Below are 21,641 nucleotides of genomic sequence, written 5' to 3' on the forward strand. Positions count from 1 at the left end.
TACTTGCCCAGTATTTATTGCTTCTTTGAAAACCACATCTAAGGATATTATTGCTAGCTAAGATTAACCCTTATTTATATAAATTTAATTATTTGAACCAAGACTTATATTTTTTGGTCAAACAAGTATAAATATTATCTTAGATAATTATACGTTTCATTATATCTTATTCAGGATTTGTCTGTACAAATTGAAACTTTAAGGGGTTTATTTACCCTCTTATGGAAATTAGGGAGTTCTCTGTAAATCACATCTCCTCCAAAACCCCATTTCACAAAAAATATACACTAGCAATTTCCTGTTTGGTGCTGTCTCGGGAGACTCGAATCATCATTTTCTTCTTCTGCGTTTGCTCTCTGCCTCTGTCTTGATTCGTGAAAGAATGGCGTTTTTGCTCAACAAAACAGCCTTGTCTAAGCTTCGACACAATCCTCAGGTTTTTTCTTACTTTTCATTTGGGTTTACCCTTTTTGCATTTATTGATGGGTAATACCAAATGTTTGACGATTTGATTCTAAGAAATCTCTCTTTTAATCATACTGTAGAAAGCTGATGAAACTTTGATGCGATCACGACGTGGAATCCATATCGAACCCGGGGCTCGCGAGAAGGCTGTGAGTACTTGCACTTTCCCCTCTTTTTGTTTCTCGGATTGCTTTTTTTTCTTTTTCACTTCAAAGATCCGATTCTGCAGTACATTTAGATTTGAAGCTTTACTTGGGATGGCTTAGATAAGGGAAATTTTTGTTTTTAGTGAGCTTTTGGTGTACCCATGAGATTTCTGTTAGCTATTGAGTGATTATAACTTAATCGAAAAGAAAAAAAAAACTATTAGCTCGAGGTTGCCAATGGAAGAAGCTGGATGTCAACTTCTACGTGCATCGTTTGCTAACTGGGCATGATGCTATTGATTTTCAAATTTGTTACTATCATTTTTAAGATATAAGTGCTGTTTGTCTATTTTATCAAGGGAACACACACAAGTGATTCTTTACTTGTAGAATTTTGCTCAATTACATTATCTTTAGAGAATACTTGTCTGGATTCAACTTTTTCCTTTTCCAGCTTTGATTTTGTTTAACTGCAGTTACTAAAATTTTGAGTTTGGGAAAATGAAGATGTATCTCTTTCAAGTGTGACATTGTAAATGTGGGTGTTAAGCTTCTCCGCACCAATGTTGTCAAAGGCTCATTTTAGCGCGCTTAAGCCCTGAAGCTCAGAAAAACCCAGGGAGGGCGTTTCACCTTGCTTAAGTTGCGCTTCAATGTAGGCAAAGCACTAAGGTGTGTGCCTCATTGCCCATGAGTTCTATCTTGAATCCAGCGGTGCTAAACGACAAATATTATCAGCAAATGAGTATATTAGTTGTTGACAAAGACATTAGGAATGGGTCTGTTTCTTTTTTCTTGAATTACATATGTATATATTTTTTTTCCTTAGTTGCGCTTTTCTTAAACTAAAAGCCCACACTTTACTTGCGCTTTGCGCTTAAAGCCCCAATCGAACTGGAGCGCTTTTTAGAAGAGTTTTTCGCTTTTGACAACACTGCTCCGCACGATTAAGGAGGGAGCAACTCCTTTTATGTAATATTGCTCTGATGTTGGTGTATTGGGAGATGTGTAGGAATAGGCCCTTTGTTCCATATATCTTCCAGATACCTTAAAGCTAGATAAACTAATAGAAAGTCAATGTATTTTCATGAAGTAGTTTAGTTATGTGATCCATGTTGTGCATTGTTTCAGAAGAGAGCATCTTCTTCTAAAGAGCTTTAGCTCTCCAAAGGCTTAGGGCTGGTCCTTTATATAGTTGAGTGGCATATGATGTTGTTTGCCTCATTCGATGATATTGTACAGTCAAAATTATAAACGGGCTCATTGATAATTAACATCTGGAAATGCTTCAAGAAATTGCATTGTGAGGTTTCTCTCTTCTTTTTTCCAATAAGCGCCTTCTCAAATGATACAAAGTGGGTTTTCGGTTAATCATATGTTCATTCCGTACCTTTATTTAAAAAAATTAACAAAATTAGAACACCTGATGCAGCTTTTGGAAAAGTGAAGATATATGACTTTTGATTTATTGATTAAGTCGGAAACCATGTTAATCGTGTTATTGACACTTGTATTTACATATCGACTTCCACTTTCACACGTATCGATAGCGGTCTAACTTCAAATTAGCTTAGCTTCATTGGTTATGTGGTTATATACTTCAACCTGGAGAAATGTGTACCAAATAGGGTTGTGTAGGTCACAAGAGTCTTTATCAGGTGCTTTTCTTTTTTTGCTTTGACATGAGATGGTGGTTTTCCACTGGTAGCAATGAGAAAAATACTGTTACATTCTTTCTCTGTGTAATAGTAAGCTAAACAATGACAAAATTTGTGCAAAATGACTTTACACAGAGTGTCTTCCATGTTACAGGATGTTCAAGAAGTACCAAAGGTATTTCCTATTGCTTGGGCTTTTTTGATAAATAAACTCTTCTTGGGATATCTATATTTTATCTAACTCGAGTATGTGTTGCTTGGGATGGGTTTATTTGTCAATCCGATTTTGTTCCCAACATATATGATTATATGTGTGCCTGAATGAGCATGAGTTTTGATGTTTCTTTGTGCATGCTTCTTAATTGTTAAATTATTACATTTCCCTTGGCAAAATGTTTGTCAGCTATTAATTCCATAAATTGGATTCCCTTCTGTACTTACTCAGTTGTTTCCATAACTTATTCTAGTATTTTTTTTCATCTGCTTTATCCTTGTCAAATTTTTATGTTATTGGCAGCTCTTGGCAGCGGATCCCTCCTTGAAACGCTTTAAGTCGCATAAACAGAGTGTGCGGAACCTTAAAAGGGTGGGAGATGTTCTAACTATTGTTGTTGTAGCAGGTTTGCTAATCTCTTCACCATATACTGGATTTGCTTTATTTATTTTTTTGTTGAATGTAGATATAACTATCCTAAGGGAGTGAGGATATGCAATCTGGAATTGCGAAGTAATTACTTTATCAAGTCAGCTGACTATGTTTCTTTTCAATAAGATTGTGAATCTCCCTCTACATTTCTAATGAAATAAGGTTTCTTTATGCCCCTCTTTTTCTCCAACTTATAGATATTGAAATAAGAACAATCAGAAGAGTCCCCACAGTACCTTTTTAGTGCTTCTTGCTTATCAATAAAAATCTTACCTTATAAAAAATAATCTTAAGACTCATTGGGCAAACACTGTGGTTCTTGCTTATTATTGATTCGTGGCTTTTAATAGGTATCAGAGTCTCCAAACAATTTTGATCAGAGTGTAGCAACAGCCTGTTACTACTGGTGTTAAGACTCTGCATTCGTATTTAGTTTTAGTTTGCAACGATAATTAGATTCCAATTTTAATTTCATTGGTTTCTCATTCATTTTCTTCAAAGCCAAGGAAAATATTTTAAAACCTTCTTTTATTATCTATTTACCCCCAAAAAAGAAAAGAAAAAAATTTAAAGCCTTCTGTTATGTTGAGTTGTATCCAGATCTTGTTCAGAGGCTCTGTATAGTCGGTGCAATATATGCTATCAGCCGCCTTTTGCTGCTGTTAGGCTACATGATCTCTATGGCTACATGATCTCTATGGCTACATGATCTCTATGTTGCTCTTAATATAATTTGCAACAATCAATTTCCAGCCTTCATAAGCATTGGCTTCTCATTCATATCCGAAGCTGTTTAAAGAGTTTAAGAAGCTTCTGCTCTGTTTATTTATGTCCAGCTGCTGTTATTCAGATACCATCAGTTACGTTCCTTACAGCATCTTTTTACTGCTTATTGTGCTGCTGTTTTTGCACTAACTCTGAAATCCTGCAAAAGCAGTTCTACTTGCTTTTCTACTGAATAGCATCTTTGGAGCTAGGTAACTCCCGGATCTGAGGGGAGGCCTTCTGATCCTTATACCGTGCTGGATATTTTGCGTGCAATTTACAATTGATATTAATCTTTTTGTAAAATTTCAGTATTTTCGTCCGATTGTCTAATACTTCTGAAGCCGTCTTCTGATCTATCTAACTTATATTTACAGGATGTTGTTATGAGATATATGTGAGAGCTGTTATGCGGGAAGAAGCAAGGAAGAACACAGAAGGAAGCGCATAATGGCAGATCATTCTGTTTTTGCATATTTTCACTGCCTTTGTTCTTCGAAACATGGGGAAAATGGGATAATGAAGGATGGGTATATCTAAGTACATGAAACTCGTGTTTTAACTTTTGTTTGGGTTGGTGGTATGAAAATAAAGTGGTTTCAAACAGTTGAGGTTGCATCCCAACGCCTAGAACTTTGCATGCAAATTTTGGTTTTTTTTTTAACTTTATGTTTGAATGCTCTAAAATGCACGTGATGCCTGGTGAGATTTTCTCACCTTCAATTATATGGTGCTTTCACTTCTACTGTGACTAACACAAGATGGATCTTCAGATCTTGGAAGTAATTTTGGTTTTTGTGTGCACCAAGGCAAACTGCCTCATGTATAAGGGGATGGAAAATAATGTAGGGTGAAGGACTTGCATTTGTTTATCTACATAATTTATTTCTCTTGCAAGAGACTAGTCTATTCTGCTATTTGTATTGTCAATCACATCTTTGCTAGTGATCATCCATGCTCTATAGTTCTTTGGGGAGAGATTATCTGATTGTTAAATGAGATTGGTCCCCAATCAAGTAAAATACAACCTCTTTCTTTTTTAATCTTATCTACAATGGGGTTATTTCCTGTAAGGAAACTAGAATGAGTCAGAAAATGAGAAAAATAACGGAATGAAATGTAGATATTTTTCGATGAACATATGTTAAGAAGTCTCTTGTGGGATATTCAATATGAAAAAAAAAAAAAAAAAAAAAAGTGAAGAGAATTGATTATACGTCGAGAAGCAATGTAAATTTGAAAAACACCATAAATGTATACGTATCACATGAGAAGAAATACTGAACGTGAAACAATAGGCTTTAGGGAGAGAAGGATGGAAACATACTTAACTCTTAAAAATCATACGTCTTCCAAGAAAGAATTTATAAAAATATACATTTTTGAGCTCAATTTAAATGACATGATAGAGTAAACATCTTAGAGAAAGATGGGTAATAAAAGTCAATTAACAGTGTTAAAGATTACTAGGGTATTTTATTTTGCACAATTGTCTTTTCTAAAATTTGAAGGTGAAGCAAAAATTATTCAATGTGCTATGCAATTACTTTTTGATGTATTTGTTCATTAATTATCATTATTATTATTCTGATTTTGAGTTTTTAATGGTTTAACATTTTCTCATCCTAAGTCTAGAGTCTTCCGGAAACAACTTCTTTGCCTTTTTAAAGGCAGGGGTATGGTCTACGTATACTCTATCCTCCCAGACCCACTCGTAAGACTACACTAGGTATATTGTTGTTGTTGACTATTATCGTTGCAAAACTAATCTTTACTTATTGAGATCTTTAGGATGTAACTTAAACTTTTTCTTAAGCAAACAATATTTTCTTAAAATCCTGTAAAACTTAAGAGAGTCAACTGTCACTATACCAAACCCTCTGCACTACAAGTGCAAATTACAAAATAGCTTCACTAGATGGTCAATTACTATATTGTCCTTTTCGCATATATACATAAGCTGATACTATTCGACCAGCGTTAGGGTTTTGGTAGTTCTGTATCTCTTCAGGAGTAAACGAAGCAGCCGCACCGCAGAGTCGGATTCGAAACCGTAGCCATGGTAAGATATATATATGCATATGTATGTATGTGTTTGGTCTTTAGAATTGTTAGTGATTTTGGTTTTGGGGTGCAGTCGCTGGTTGCAAATGAAGAATTTCAGCACATACTTCGTGTGCAAAACACGAACGTTGATGGGAAACAGAAGATAATGTTCGCAATGACATCTATCAAAGGTATCGGCCGTCGTTTCGCTAATATTGCCTGTAAGAAAGCCGATATCGATATGAGCAAGAGGTACTCCCTTTTCTTTTTCTCTTCCTACTAATACGTAATGAAGCTCTAATTTTGATTTCATCATTGTTTTTGTTGCAACTAAGCCTGTTAAACCTTTTCGGTATGCTTATGTGTTATTGGAGTATTATGTACTGTTATTTTTGTCTCCAATTTTGGATTTAGATCCCCCATTTTACCTCGAGTTTTGGATTTATATTTTCATTATAGAGAATGCTCCATCGCGAAAATAAAATTGAAATGGATACCTAATGATTCGTTCCGCAACTATATTTGGTTTGTATTCTACGCCTTGCTGTTATTTTTCTGAGAAATAACTAATAGTTGGGTGAGGAAGTTAGCATATGATTTGCAAAGGTACCTGCTATCTTTAGGTACGTGACTTTTCGTTTCTTCATCAAAAAGGTACCTGCTATCTTTAGTCGAGGTGAGCTAGGGGTGGGCATCGGTCGGTTCGGTTTTGAATATTATTGGTTTTGCCTATCGGTTATCAGTTTATAAATATGATAAACTGATAACCAAACCGATAAGATATTGATTATCGGTTATCAGTTAATTGGTTATTGATCATTATCGGTTCGGTTATCGGTTTACCCGATAAGATAAAACTAAAACAGATTCTGCAAATGAGAACAATTCTGTTTAATGTTGCTTAGATATATTGGCATTCGTTCTCCTTTTCAATTGATCAATATTCTTTTGATAGAAAATGTTTCTTCTAATTGTAAGATTTTCTTGCTGCCAAAAGTACCCACATCATCTGATTGAGTAACAGGACGACTAGTTAAAGTTCCATCTTAGTGAAACTTGACTTGAGTCTTCCAAGAAAAACTTTGATTTAAAAATCAGTGGTTGAATTTGCAAGCAAAGGCAATCCATCTGGTGGAGAACTGGTGAGGGTGACGAGGGTGACAGGGTGTGAGGCGGAGAAACTGAGAAGTGAGAACTATGTATATGAAACCCTAGTATGTATATACTTAAGGATAAACTAGTAAATTAGTTAACCCTTGTTGGCTTATCGGTTTTACCCAATAACAGAATTGCCAAACCGAGCCCGAACCGATATCTTTTACCAATATGTTTAATTAGTAGTTGTCAAAGGGGCCTTTTTACCACGCAACATTTCCGTGCCGACTGTTCTAAACTTTTGTGCTGCGCTAAGTTTTCCTGCTTTGGTATTTTAGTTCTTGCAAATTTATCTAAATTTCTGCTACTCTTTTCTATAGGGCGGGTGAGCTTTCTGCTGCTGAACTCGATAGCTTGATGGTTGTTGTGGCAAATCCTCGTCAATTCAAAATCCCTGACTGGTTTTTGAATAGGCAAAAGGATTACAAGGATGGTAAGTTTTCACAAGTTACATCTAATGCTCTGGACATGAAGCTTAGGGATGATCTGGAACGACTGAAGAAGATCAGGTTGGTCTTTTACTTCTCTACTTTGTTGTTAACATGTCATGTTTTATTGGAAATTCTCAACCAACTACTATTGGTACAAGTTGTAGGAAAACCTTTCTTGTCTGTGCTTATCCTTTATCTAAATATCTGATGGTGGCAGGAATCATCGCGGTTTGCGTCACTACTGGGGTCTTCGAGTGCGTGGTCAGCACACAAAGACCACTGGTCGCCGGGGGAAGACTGTTGGTGTCTCCAAGAAACGATAGTCACCTTCTCCGGAGCCAATTTTGCATGTTTTATGCTATATCATTTTCATATGCAACAAGAGGGTTTGAATGAACTTAGGTTTATGATTTTGTTGAATGTATCGGGTTGAGTTCTATAGAGCAGCATTGCTTTTGAAGGATGTGTTATCTACTTGTCCTCGTTTGTGATGAAGTTCAATTTTTGATGCCGTTGATGGTTTTTGTTTGATATGCATTTTGTGTTCGTTGTCTCATGGAAAATTTTCAATGTTTTTAGTACTTTAATCTGCATGACATGGTGTCTTACATGAAAGAATACCAAGGGGGAATTTTCAATATCTTTTGTACTTTCAGTCAACAGGTTGCAGAGGGAGGTCCTACTATAGGATATTAGAAAGTTTTTCAATTGCCCTCAATCAAAAACCAAGTCACAAGTATGTGTGATTTTGTTTTGCTGGCTAGTGTGTCATTCACGAACCATTACCAGCTAACAAAATATGAACAAAAGGTGTACAATGTTGCTTCAAAAAGAGGTTAAAAAGAGTGGACAATGGAAATAGCATCAGCAAGGTAAACCTAAAAGCTATTCTCCGTTGGTTTTAACTTCTAACGTCCTGGAATGGTGAAATGTCTTTTGATGAGATGACTGATTATCTATAAAAAAAAGGATTCCGATCTTGATTTTTAAGCAACGCAACCAAATTAGATTTCTTATCAAGGTAGTTTATTTAGTTAGGGATCCCTTTAATTTATTATCACAACATAATTTTTATCTTTATGCTTCTGAGTTAAGTAATCAAGACATTATGCCCAAAAGTAAAAGTAAAAGGGTCGGTAGAGGCTTTACTGGATAGAAGAAGAAGCCCACAATAATGCAATTTTTTCATTTTGGTAATAATCGAATCCCTCTCACGCTCCAGGTCTTGTACACACTATTGTCACATAGTAGGAGCTAGACATCGACTCATTTATCTCAACAGCAAGAAAACTCATGGGAAACTAGACATGCATATTTGACCATGAAACAACAAAAATTGCAAGAGTTCTTTCAAACCAATCAAAGGAATTATGATTAATGTGACATTTCAATCTAGCCCAAGTGGAGAATCATTACATCATGTATAAATCAAGAAAATATACATTTAATTTACACCTTCAAGATAAGGAAGAAAAGGTCCACAAGCAAAAATAACTACATAAGTAGACTAACAGGACTCAAAGCCACGTATAATGTCAATCTATCATCACATAACGCATGTAAGATAAATAAATATAGAAGCATAAAAGTAAGAACAATGTTAGATGAATAAAATTTCGGCTGTTGAAGAAATGCCTTTTATTTGAAAAAGAATTTCCAGATCTCTCTGTCTGTTAGCTCTTTCACTAAATGGGCGCCAAAAACACCTTCCTCGTCTACCACGCTTCTCAGATGCCGTGCTGCACTGTTAAAGCTCACGTAATTCCTTTTAGCAGCCAGGTATATTACTCCATAGGGAGGCCTCAGACACTGGTGGTTTAAGAAGGTGAAAAATTGTTACAGCACTATTCAAATTAAATCAGCAACATACAGAAAGAAGCACTTGCAAATAGAAAATTGCAGTAACATATAGTCAGATACTCCAATATAGATTAGAAAAAGATAGATGTTGCATAAAATCAGTTAAAGAGCTAAAAAGGGAAACTCATCAGCATGGTTAAATAGTAACGTATTACCTTCTTTATCAGCCCATGTAGCTTCTTGAGGGAGGGCACTGAGTAGGGAAGTTCAGTCATTAAAATTACATCATATCCACCTTCGCCATTGTCTGCATCATTAGCCCTCTCCCATGCTCTGCTTCCAGAGAGCTTCCTAGATCTCCTCAAGGAAGACTCCTGCGCCAATATGCTACCTTCTTGGCTACTACAGCCATCCATGAAATCCTCCTCTGACAAGCTAAGGCTCATCCCTGTTGGTACCTCGGATATATCATTCCTCACCACAGATAAGACTGTAGGGAGTTCCTCCCACTCTCCAGCATAAAAGTGGACCACCGGAGCAAGAATCTGTCTTGAAGGAGTCAAAGGGCTCTCAGGTTGGCGGCTCTGTCTATCACGGGCCTGCTCAAGGTTTGCTAAAACATTAGGGATGGTGGTGCATCTTATAGTTTCTGCACTGAGGTCTTGAAAATGTACTGTCGAAGCTCCCTGCAAAGAAGTTATTTTAAATCAGTTTATTTGAGTAACTTGAATCCAAGAGCCCCGTGCAACTATACCCATTAAGTTCACTACAAGTTGGACTTCAGCTACCATGTCCTACTCCTATAAATTTGTAATTCCGGCATTTGAATTCACACACTTGTGAGTTGTGACATGAGTTGAAATTTCAACTTAACATCCACCTCCTGCATCATTCGAGTCCCCCTAGTGATGATAATAAGATAATTACAGTGAGATCCTCAAAGAATGCAAATTGTGGAGCTGAACCATTTAGGCTCTTAAAACTAATTTAATGATCAAAACAGGACCCGATGAGGTTTTAAAAGATTCTATGCTTTGGGACCTTACACAAAAACCGTTGTTTCCATTGCAGGTCAAGTAGGTCTTCATGTTCACAGCCTAATCACGAGGAACCCTTTCAAACTGCTCGTTAGTGATCATTGCTTAGGGAGAACTTGTCACTAAATATAGAGTCTGGCAAGATCCAAAAGGTGCTCCATTAACAGGGTTATATCTATTTGGACCAGGATATACTTCTGCGCAACAACAACAACAACGACCCAGTATAATCCCACAAGTGGGGTCTGGGGAGGGTAGTATGTACGCAGACCTTACCCCTACTCCGAAGGGTAGAGAGGCTGTTTCCAGGAGACCCTCGGCTCAAAAGAAGCAATAGGAGATGATACATTAGTTATGTAAAAATGCGTAATAAAACAGCAACAATATATAAGAGATATGAAATATGAAATACAGGATACGACAACGAAAATACGAAATAGATGGCTGGTATAGTACAACTAGAAGGTAAAGCCCTGCATCAATAGACGCCTAATGACATTCCTAGTCTAACTCCTAACTGGATAGTCTCCCTCTATTGTGCTGTAGAAATATTCACACTCTCCCCTAACCTACAACCCTAATGCTCGACCTCCATAAATCCCTATCAAGGGCCATGTCCTCAGTAATCCTAAGTCGTGACATGTCATGTCTGATCACCTCTCCCCAATACTTCTTAGGTCTCCCTCTACCTCTCCGCGTGCCCACTACAGCCAGTCGCTCACACCTCCTCACCGGTGCATCAGTGCTCCTCCTCTGAATGTGCCCGAACCATCTGAGTCTCACTTCCCGCATCTTGTCCTCCATGGGGGCCACACCCACCTTCTCTCGAATATCTTCATTCCTAATCTTATCCATCCTTGTATGCCCGCACATCCACCTCAACATCCTCATCTCTGCTACTTTCATCTTATGGGTGTGTGAGTTCTTTACCGGCCAACATTCAGTTCCATACAACATGGCAGGCCTAACCACTGCTCTATAAAACTTTCCTTTTAGTAAGGGTGGCACTTTCTTGTCACACAAATTTTGAACTTTGCAAATCTCTTGAAAATCATAGGATTCCCAAATACAGCGTTCGTTATCTACAAGTTGGATTTGTAAATTTGTGCCGTTACAACTTAAAAGTTAAAAAAGCATAAAGTTCAGATTACCTAACTCGATGCTCCAGGAATGATACGACAGATAAAAATGTGACACATAGAGTTAAAATAGGATGGTTGAAATAGAAAAATGTTATCGGGTGTCACGCTGTAAAAGAATACCTGCCAAAGTGAAAAGTAAGTTTTATAAAATGGTTGTTAGGCCCATAAAATAGGAAGGTTGAAATAGAAAAATGCTATCGGGTGTTACGTCGTAGAAGGATATCTACCAAAGTGAAAGGTAAGTTCTATAAAATGGTTGTTAGGCCAATAATGTTATATGGGGTAAATATCCTCTAAGGTCCACCATATCCACGAGATGGGTGTTTCAGAAATGCGAATGTTAAGATGAATGTGTGTTCATACTGAATTATTCAAGATCAGAAATAAACACATTCTGCAGAGGTGCAAGTAGTAGAGGATAATACGTGAGAACATCGCTGAAATGGTTTGGTCAAGTCAACCTCCAAATGCACCGGTCTACAGGTGTTAAGCGTAACGATGATGATGCGAACGAGATAGACCTAAAATCAGATGCAAGGAAATTGTCTCAAACGACCTACCATCTCTTAGAATCCATACCGACTTGAGAGTTAGCCATTTGGTTTGCCTAAATTAGGTCCATTAGTTGTTATGAGTCTTTTAATCTTGTTAGAGATTTGTATCTCTGTAGAAAATATCAAAAACATTGTAGTGTCAAGAGAGCCTAAAATATTGAATATTAGAATGAAACGAGGGCACAAATGAAGTATGATGGATAGTGAAGATTCATATAGACGACTTCAACAAGCTTGAGATTGAGACGTACGATATGCTAGTTTTAAATGTATAGCCAAATTTCGGCAAGAAGAGAGGGGTTTATAAAGGAACAGAAAAGGAATGTTAAGACAGAGTCCCGGGATACTGACAATTTTGGGATTAAAGGAATTCTTTCTGAAAGTCCTGGTTCGAAACAATGCACATAGCTCGGTGATGATTAGTAACAAATACGATAATCATGACACGACTTCTCAGAAATCAACTGATTTACTTTCTGCGGTTGATACCCTTTGTGTGCCCAGATTGAGTTTTAGAAATACTTCCTAAACATTTCACACCAATGAAATTGCAAATTTCAAAATTATATTTGTCCTAGATTTCTGCACAAAAACTACATTAAAGCCGTTACCTTCAAAAAAGCGAAAATTCCAGGAAGCCCATGACTGCAACCAAGCTGAAAGCAAAAAGTAAAAAAAGAAAACAGAATTAACTTCCAGAGTTGAAAGAGAGGTACATGGGAATACAATTTGGTATGGTTACTTCAACTCCAACAGCTATGAGAGAGATGATAGACTAAATGACAAGCAAAGCTGCAATCTAAGCATGAGCTATAAGCACAAACATGTCATTTAAGCATCAAATCACCAAGAAATGTATTAAAAGGTCAAAGATAAAGCTTTCAAGCAACATCAATAACAGTAGCAAAATATACGATGGACTAAGACCCTATTCAATGCTAGCATTATCCGTACTAACCAACAATAATCACAAGTTATTTCAACATGCTTTATGGCTTTATGGAAAGATTTCACAAAAAAATCTTATGCACTGGCAAGTCACATTGTGAGTATATGCAGTATATCATGTGCATAAATCTTTTGATCAAATAAGCTACAATTCAAAAGGCGCCAACTAATGATGCATCTCAGGGGCCCTATTATCTTGGAGGCAAATAGTTAACTTTCAAAAAAGACTATGCTGAGGTCCATTGGCACAAAAAGGTTACTCTTGAACCAAGGTTTGTGATTTCTGTATGAACTTCTACTTACTCTCAGGCCAGCCCATCATCAAGGTCTTCTAAGGTAATTTAAAACGTTTATACCAAGTCCCAAAAGGTCCATTAGTGGTCCATTTTGATGAATTTTTGTGCTACAGTCAAGTTGGTAGTGTCCAAAAGGAACCATAAAGATAATCCGCTTCTACCCTCTAACACATGCTTCTTAGAATCTGTCAGTGTTGTCAAAGGCAAAAAACTCTAAAAAGCGCTCTAAGTCTATTGGGCTTTACTTAGCAAAAAAGCTACATGGCATTTGAGCAGATCATTGTAGAAATTTTGTACGTAGATTGATGTAGATTCTTCTAAAGATGCCACGTTAATCCAACAATAGTGAAGATGAGGTAATAAATAGGTAAATGCATGTAAATCAAACGAACAGTTTGAAATGAAGTACCTCAAGTACCCTTTTGCCTCTTAAGCTCAGTTGTCCATCCCGAATCTCATGCTTGAGAACATTAACAAGATCAATTGAGCTGTCCCAAGATTTAAGATGTCCTGTAGTGCAACAGATCAACTTTCGAAGTTAAAATTCATTATTGAACGCCCTTTTACAATTTCTCACACCAAGACCTCTTAGGAATTATTTATTAGTTATTACATTTGGCCTATGCAGAAACCAGCAAGTGTACCTACCATCTGACTTTGAGGATATTGCTTCTGAACCAGTGAACCCAATTATATCAGCGACACTGACTCTACCCTGCATTATATAGAAACAAGTGCAATTCAAGTTTAATATTAAAATCATCAAGCAGCTAAACACTCAGAAAGAAAGAAAAAAGAAGAAAGGAAAAAAAAAGGAGAAGATTTTATGCATATCTATTCAAGCTCAGGATACTGCAGTAGAGCATAGTGAAAAACACAGATCTGACTAAAAAACATACTCTCTCAATTTGAAAAAAGATGGCCATGTTCTCTTATTAGGGTCAAATTGACTACTTTTAGGATTCTTGGACATTGTTAATTCTTTATAACAAGATTTTATATATTTAGGACACGTACAGGTATACAATGACTTCCCAAAAGAAGATAACAATCTTTAGAGCCAGAAATCTCGGTTCTAGGTGACTTCCAGCTATGTCAGCCACCTCCTCAGAGACCAAGTACAGCTCCCCGAATTCAAAAATGGAATGAGTTATGAGTAGCCACCCATCCTCAAGACATTAATATAGCAACTTCACTCAAAACAATTCATACCAATAACATAGTAAGTGAATTATTTGTACCTTGAAGAAATTGATTCCTTGTAAATCTACAGCCTCACCAGCATATTTGTAGGGATGAGCAGCCTGCACAATTTAATGCACATTTGGGAACAAGAAAACTGAAAAACAAAGGAAATTTTTTTAAAACAGCTAAAGAAGGCATACCTTTGATGGAACTATTTCTACAGCTGGTGAGGGAAGATGGACATCTCTGTCGGATATCACTGACATGTGACACCCTCGGTCTTGAGATATGAAACCAGGCAAGCATTGAGCAAGAAGTGCTTTTGTACGCATTATATCCTATACTCAAGGTATATCAAGCTCACTGAAGAAAGAACCTGTAAATGGCACCATCAGAAATAATAAAGAACAGTTCCAAACATAGATTCTTTTTTCTTTTCCAACTGAAGAGCATTCAATTTGGATTTGCTAGCCTGTGGTAGAATTCTTCTTGAATCCATGCATGGATGACAAAGTGCGGAGTGAAACTAGTACATTGTATCATAAAACTTCTATAGGACTCTGTACAAGTATCGGAATGTTTGTAATTTCCTAGGGAATTTCTTAGCCAATAATACCTACCTTAAAAAAGAAATAACACTATCTTAATGTGAAAGATGAAATAGGTTTTTGATTCTGCTGAGGATACAATGTTATAAAATCAAGGTCAAAAAAAACTTTGGTCTGTTGATGATTAAAATTTTTTAACTGGAAACTATGTTGTTCTTGTTTATAAACTTGACCATTAGGAATTGAGATCCACGTATGGTTTCGTATGACTTCAATAGTATGGATTTCAAATGGCACTCAAATTGAAGGATCACCAATAAAATTATCAAAAATTAGTTTAAACTTATCGAGGAAATGCTCAGAGACTAACAATGATAGTTGCAATTTGTGTGTACTTATGTGCAAATTACTTGTATCCGGATGAGCCATACTGTATTCAATCAGAAAAATACCCGTTCCAAACTCATCATAACAATAAGAGAGAAACAAAGACGTAGATGTAATAGGAGAAAGGGTTGGGAATGAGGACGCTTCCGCAATAATTGTACATAAGCAGATATTTAAGGAAACCTGATAAACAAATTAAATTCAGCCGTTCTCTTGGATTCCAAAGATCCAGAGGTAAAGTTGATTAACAGGGCAAATAAGACAAAATTTTCCAACATACAAATCCTTAGTTATCCAACACTAAGCTGTAAAAACAAGCAACTACTGGAAGAACATAACAACAAGTTCAAAGTTCAAAACCAAAATAAAGTGTGAGTCCATTTTTTTTCACTTTCTAATTCCAATACTACTCCTATTAATTATTATTATTATTATTGTTTAAAGCCAATTTAGGTGAAACTATTACTATTATTATCATCAAGTAAAGTTCTTAGATATTAGTTCCAGCAAATTACAGTAATAGAAAACAAATAAAAGCAAGAAACACAAGACCCAGAATTCAATACTAAATCAAAATACAAAAAGGTAAATGGCAATAAGAGCAAGAATTGAGACAAATTGAACATACCACAGTGAAGAAAAGGCCAATTCAAGAATGATCTGAACGAAAAATCTGAATTTGACTGCTTAGGCAAAGACCCTTCCTTTACGGTGAAATCAAAGATCACAACACTGTTAAAATATTATCAAATAAAGAAAAAATACGGCAATTTCAGGAAATATACCATAAAGGCATAAACAATTTTCCAAGTCAAAATAGGAGAAAAATACTGAAAGAAAAGAAGCTTCGATTTTCAGACTGAAGGGTCAGTGAAAGTAGAATATACTAATTTGACCCTTCTTCATATCACTATTACGGATGTGACCTGATTGGTTCCAGTTTGTTAGAATGGCGTTTTGGTAGATATTAGGGGTTCGGTTTGGTTGGTGTTTGATTAAAACCAAAACCAAACCAATTTAATCCATTTTTAAAATTTTAAAACCAAAACCAAACCAAATTACATACAAACCATCGATTTGGTTGTTGTTGGTTTGGTTCGATTTTTCGGTTCTTAGTAAGCTAATGATAAGTCGATAATAGTAAAACAACACTACACGACAATCTGAAAATAATATATTTTTTATATATTTATTTCGGAACCGAAAGTTTATTTGCCTGATTATGCGAAAAATGAACAAAAACCAAACTAAAAGTTTACTTTCTCAAGCTTTAGCTACTATAGTTTTACAATTTGAGTTTGCTTTCTTTACTCTTGTCGTAGATTTTTTTTTCTAACTCTTTTATTAGGAAAAGTATGTGTGTAGGTTAGAGAATTAGATTCTCTTAAGGAAAAGAAATTTGGTCGATTCCTATTCTTTTGGGCCTAGGCAATCTTTTAAGATATAAGTAGGATAAATCAAAATTCAAAATAATAATTAAAATGCATAAAGTATTTAAAATTATTTACGAAAAGATATTATATCATATATCAATAATTATTCATATTTTTATATAACTAATCGGTTCGGTTCGGTTATTTCGATTTTTTTATAATAGAACCAAAATCAAATCAAATATTATCGGTTTTTAAAATTTAAAACTAAAACCAATCCAAATCAAGAAAAATATCGGTTCACTTAATCGATTTGATTCGATTTTCGATTTGAATCGATTTTCTGTCAAACCGTGAACAACCCTAGTAGATACGTGGGAAAAGGGGAAAAAGAGTTTTAATTTCTCGACGAGAAAAAAACAAAAGGTTTGAATTTCTCGCTACCCGTGAGAAAGTAGCCGACGACCGCGACTGTCCGTCTACAACAAGGCATCCATTTGATCACGTGGATGGCACGCTGCCCACTCATTTTTTTTATATTTTTTTTTCCCCCTATTTTATCACTAAGTAAACTCTTACCAATTATAACAGTCACTTGTCATCTTTTGGAGGGTTCCTACAAAAAGCTACTTGTAATTGAATTTATGTAAAATGGCTAAATGAACTATCAAAATTAGTACAAAATTATTTTTCGTCCACTTATTGAGCAAAATTTATAAAAGTTATGGTCGTACTTTCAGTGTCATCGCTTATTAGTTATTACCAGAATTCTTTTTTATAAAGTGAGAGATCCTGATAAAATCATAGATTGCCTATGTATTATCCAAAAATCGCCTATATACTCCCTCCGTTTTAATTTATGTGAACTTATTTTCTTTTTAGTTCGTGCCAAAAAGAATGAATCATTTTCATATTTGAAAACAATTTACATTTATGCAATGATTTATAGTCACACAAAAATATGTGTGCCTCATTTTACACTACAAGTTCAAAAATCTTCTTTTTTTAAAAAAAAAATTGTGTCTAGTCAAATAGATTCAGATAAATTAAAATGGGGGAATATCACAAAATATGTGTGCCTACCCGTATAACCTGTAATTTTGCAATTGGTTCGGGTTGGTGCAAATTCAACTAAGCAAGGTGCTACTTCGGCAGAGACTTTTGAACATAACTTGCTTCACTGCAATTGCAATTTGCAAATTCAAATTCCGTGCGATTTATTTGGAAGTTCTAATGTGATTTCCGTTTATTCCTTCCGTATGAAAATAAGGTTAATAATAGATATCTGAGTGGTGTGTCAATATTGAGCTTTGCTTTCTGTTAATATTATGTTAGGCCTAGCTCTTTGTGTTGAAATGGATAATATTGTTTGTATTTCAGGTTGCGCTGTCATAATTTCTTGGAATAGGCTCATCAAGAATCACTCCATCTTTTGGCATAGTATCTGGATGCATAATAATCTTAAATTTAACATATTGTATCATGTGTATAAGACCTAATAAAGAGATTAAATGACAGTGTGGAACATTACTTTTCATTTATGCAATATTCTCAAATCTCAATGTGGTTCGTTGTGAGTGTTCGCCGGAGTTCCTATATGTATTAGAAATGTAATGCTTCAGTCATCCTACGCTCTTATAACAACCTATTTTATTTAAAAAAGTGGACTGTAAAAGGTCAATTGCTTTTGTTCTCAAAGTGAAGGTACCTACAAGCTCTAGTTTTCGAATTGGGTCAGGTTGGTGCAAATAACAGGTTATACGAGTGAGTTTAAATGGGTGGGGTTAAGTTAAACCAATAGAAAAGTGATACGTAATAGATATTTACAATATTTTTTAATTTATTTTGGATTGTTAGTTTTAAAGGTAGGAATGAACCAAAAAACTAATATTAGGTGCCAGTTTGGCTCAATTGGTGGAAGATGGGCAATTTTGTACCAATCCTCACAAATCATATTTCACTATTTAAGCTCAACTAATATGTTTATTATTTAAAATAAAAATAAAAGTAAAAAAGAAATTTACTGGGATATAATGTAATAGTAATATTAATAATAATTAAAATTAACAGTTCTGTATATTTTTGCTGGCATATAAACTTTTGATAAAATAAAAATATTTATTAAAAAGTAATAGGTTTAAATTCCATGTACGAACAAGTTAAACCTATTCCGATTAAACCTATTCCGAACTATTAGTTATTACGACATTGATTTTATTTTTTATTGCACCATATCTTTAACTAAGTCTACAATGATCCTTAAATATTGTAGGTCTTCCAATATAACTTCTTTTTTATGTGCTTTTAAGTAACTTGGTAGTGTAACAAAAATCTGACACTGTTAATATATAATAACTACTCTTATGTAGTTTTTAGATGCATAATTTCACTATAATTAAATATTTGATGGCTAAATTAAAGCGAAAATCATATTCTTTGACCTTGAGAATTTTTTAATTTCTTTTTGGAACAACGAGCAAATTTATCTCTATAAATATTTAAGTTTCCTTTTGACGTTTAAGTTTATACAATTACATTTGTTTTACTTTTGAAATGTCACGCCCTAAACCTAGGGAGGCGTGGTCGGCACTTGGTGCCATACTTGGCCCGAACATACCACCCTATAACTATGAATCATGGAGAGATAACCCTCAACTTAGTCCGATAAGGCCTACTTGCAAGCAGACAATACCAACCAAGGGTGACAAAGTCGTACACTGAAATCATCTGAAGATAATATCTAACTCACCTGAAGAGTAAACACATCCAAACATATATACATAACTATGTAGACCGACAAGGTCACCATGAATGTCTACAACCAACAATACTAAACTGAACATGTACATAGGGCCGACAAGGTTACAATACTGACATACAAAACATACATAATTATATCATAGTCGAAACAGGGACCCGAACTTTTCATCAAGTCTGTATATACAAAATGGACTCCAAAGTCTATACCTAATAACTCTGGGAGAGTGAAGCTTACCAATCAAGCTGATGTCTCGCTCTATCTACTGGGAAGGTCTATCCGTCTGTCTATCTGAACATACAGACATGAAATGCAGTGCCTCCAACAAGAGGAGCATCAGTACGAAATAATGTACCAAGTATGTAAGACAATAGAATAACTGACAGCTGAAATTGAACTAAAATGCATAGTAAACTAGACGCCAAAGAATGCTCTGAGATATACTCACTTGTCCTGACTCGACACAATGCAATATAGTAGTATCATAGTTAGTCAGCCACATATAAGGCTCCGTGTATCTCTTACTAATCAAGTAGCCAGGAAACAATAAACTCTCAGTGAACATAAGGCCATGCAAATATAAACTCTCACTGATATAAGGCCAGATAATAGTATCTCTCACTGACCAAGTGGCCAAGAAATAATATCTCTCACCGACCATATAGGCAATAGCAATATCTCATTGACTAAGTGGCCTACTACAAAATATATATATATATACTTTGCCCAAAGATATACTAAATAGTAGAATGTATGAAGGTATGTATGTAACTCTCTATCTTTGTCCAACATCATGGAACAACATAAAGCGGATGGGGATCCCTCTCAATAAGATACGATGGAAGCATACAGAAAGATGTAACACCTATTGAGATACGATCTCTATAATATTCGTTTTTCCGTATAACATTCATCCAACTCGTACTTACTACGGATTCATGCCAATGAAAGGAAAGGGATAGCCATTACATACTTTATCACAATCTGTCCAATAACCACATTGAGCTCGTCTCGTCGCACCTTAATTTACAACAACTATAATAATGCTATCGTTAAGCTACGAAAGATACAACTATCATACAACGAACGACAAGCCTATTTTATATTAAAACGAGTATCATCTCCCCTATTTTTGTTACATTTCTCATGCCCTATATTGCAGCAACAATCCAAACAATCAATAGATATACGGAATACAACCAACACAATAGTACGTTGAACGTCAAGCTTGGTTAATGTCTAATAAAACTATATTGTCAAACCCTTTTTCCTTTCTTTTTTTAATAGGAAAATATTGATAATAATAACACAACATACTTAGGTTATTCCATCAATTTTCCAGCCATAAAATGCTGCAATAACGCCTCCCAAATAGTTCAACAATCGACAACAACATAACTACAATTTTCAAATTACTAAAAACATATTTCCAACAATTCTCTTTTCTTTCGAATCGCATAACACAACCAACAATACATAAATAAGCTTCTTCTTGTCTAAACCAGCCATGAATTCACTTAAAAAAATAAGCTTACAATAGCCCAATAGTGGCACAACAACAACATGCTAACTCTTTCAGAACTTACAAATTCTAGTCTTTACAATCAAGCTACAATTCATAAAATCTTAGATAAAGGAAGGAGAAGCATAAACTCGCCTCACACCACTTAGAATCAGCCGAAACTTAGGTTCATCCCACCTCGAATAATCCTTCAATGCAACCACAAGGAAGAGGAAAAGAAACTAGCAAGTACTTCGGGTTTCTTCGTCACTAGATTCGCCTTGAATCCCTTGAAATCACTTAGGATTTGTGTGAATTTTTTTAGAGAAGTTTGTAGGGGTTTATTTTATGATTTTATGCTCTAAAAATGAATGAAATAATGAATAAAATCATCCCTTAAAAGGGTCTTTATGCCCGACTCAATTAGCCCATTTTGAGGGACTTATTTGGTCCTTTCATTTAAGCTAGAAGTGTAGAACACTTACTTACTTAATTTGTGTCACATGCTATCCCTAGTTAACTTAATTACGTGTCTCGTTCTCATTTAATGATCACGACACGTGATAAATAGTTCAAGCAAGTAGGACGGGCAAGCAAGCAGCTTGGTTTGGGTAAGCGGGCAACTCGTTTTTATTTGCTCAAAATTTCAATTCTCACGTTATTCATCAACCTCAACTTAGTCGTACATATATTAAATGAAAATACATGATGTAACATAAAAATTTAAATTTAAATTTTAACTTTGATTTAATTTATGCTCCATGTCAAAATTATTAGGTCAACTAAACCTAATACGTAAG

At 35.3% G+C, this 21,641-nt stretch overlaps 3 protein-coding genes across 4 annotated transcripts; 2 read left to right on the forward strand and 1 right to left on the reverse strand.

Annotated features, from left to right (window-relative positions):
* Positions 1-277: 277 nt before the first annotated feature.
* On the forward strand, positions 278-4,584 carry LOC107814425 (succinate dehydrogenase subunit 7A, mitochondrial). Of its 2 annotated transcripts, XM_016639838.2 has the most exons (5): positions 278-436; positions 546-614; positions 2,424-2,444; positions 2,787-2,889; positions 4,058-4,584. In XM_016639838.2, exons 1-5 carry the CDS (start codon positions 383-385, stop codon positions 4,129-4,131), a joined length of 321 nt encoding a protein of 106 aa, XP_016495324.1. In that variant the 5' UTR covers positions 278-382; the 3' UTR covers positions 4,132-4,584. The 2 variants fall into 2 exon arrangements, with proteins under 2 accessions (XP_016495324.1, XP_016495325.1); XM_016639839.2 differs by lacking the exon at positions 2,424-2,444.
* Positions 4,585-5,613: 1,029 nt separating this feature from the next.
* Positions 5,614-7,843, forward strand: LOC107814426 (small ribosomal subunit protein uS13z/uS13y/uS13x). The gene is made up of 4 exons (XM_016639840.2): positions 5,614-5,742; positions 5,818-5,978; positions 7,202-7,390; positions 7,530-7,843. Exons 1-4 carry the CDS (start codon positions 5,740-5,742, stop codon positions 7,633-7,635), a joined length of 459 nt encoding a protein of 152 aa, XP_016495326.1. The 5' UTR covers positions 5,614-5,739; the 3' UTR covers positions 7,636-7,843.
* An 817-nt stretch (positions 7,844-8,660) lies between these two features.
* LOC107814427 (uncharacterized) lies at positions 8,661-16,366 on the reverse strand. Its single transcript, XM_016639841.2, has 8 exons — positions 15,838-16,366; positions 14,475-14,650; positions 14,331-14,393; positions 13,738-13,804; positions 13,499-13,599; positions 12,457-12,501; positions 9,328-9,798; positions 8,661-9,121 (listed from the first exon to the last, which is right to left on the reverse strand). Exons 2-8 carry the CDS (start codon positions 14,604-14,606, stop codon positions 8,951-8,953), a joined length of 1,050 nt encoding a protein of 349 aa, XP_016495327.1. The 5' UTR covers positions 14,607-14,650; positions 15,838-16,366; the 3' UTR covers positions 8,661-8,950.
* Between the last annotated feature and the right edge of the window lie 5,275 nt (positions 16,367-21,641).

The sequence above is a fragment of the Nicotiana tabacum genome, chromosome 8 (genome assembly GCF_000715075.1).
Source record: "Nicotiana tabacum cultivar K326 chromosome 8, ASM71507v2, whole genome shotgun sequence".
In the NCBI taxonomy this organism is placed as follows: Eukaryota; Viridiplantae; Streptophyta; class Magnoliopsida; order Solanales; family Solanaceae; genus Nicotiana; species Nicotiana tabacum.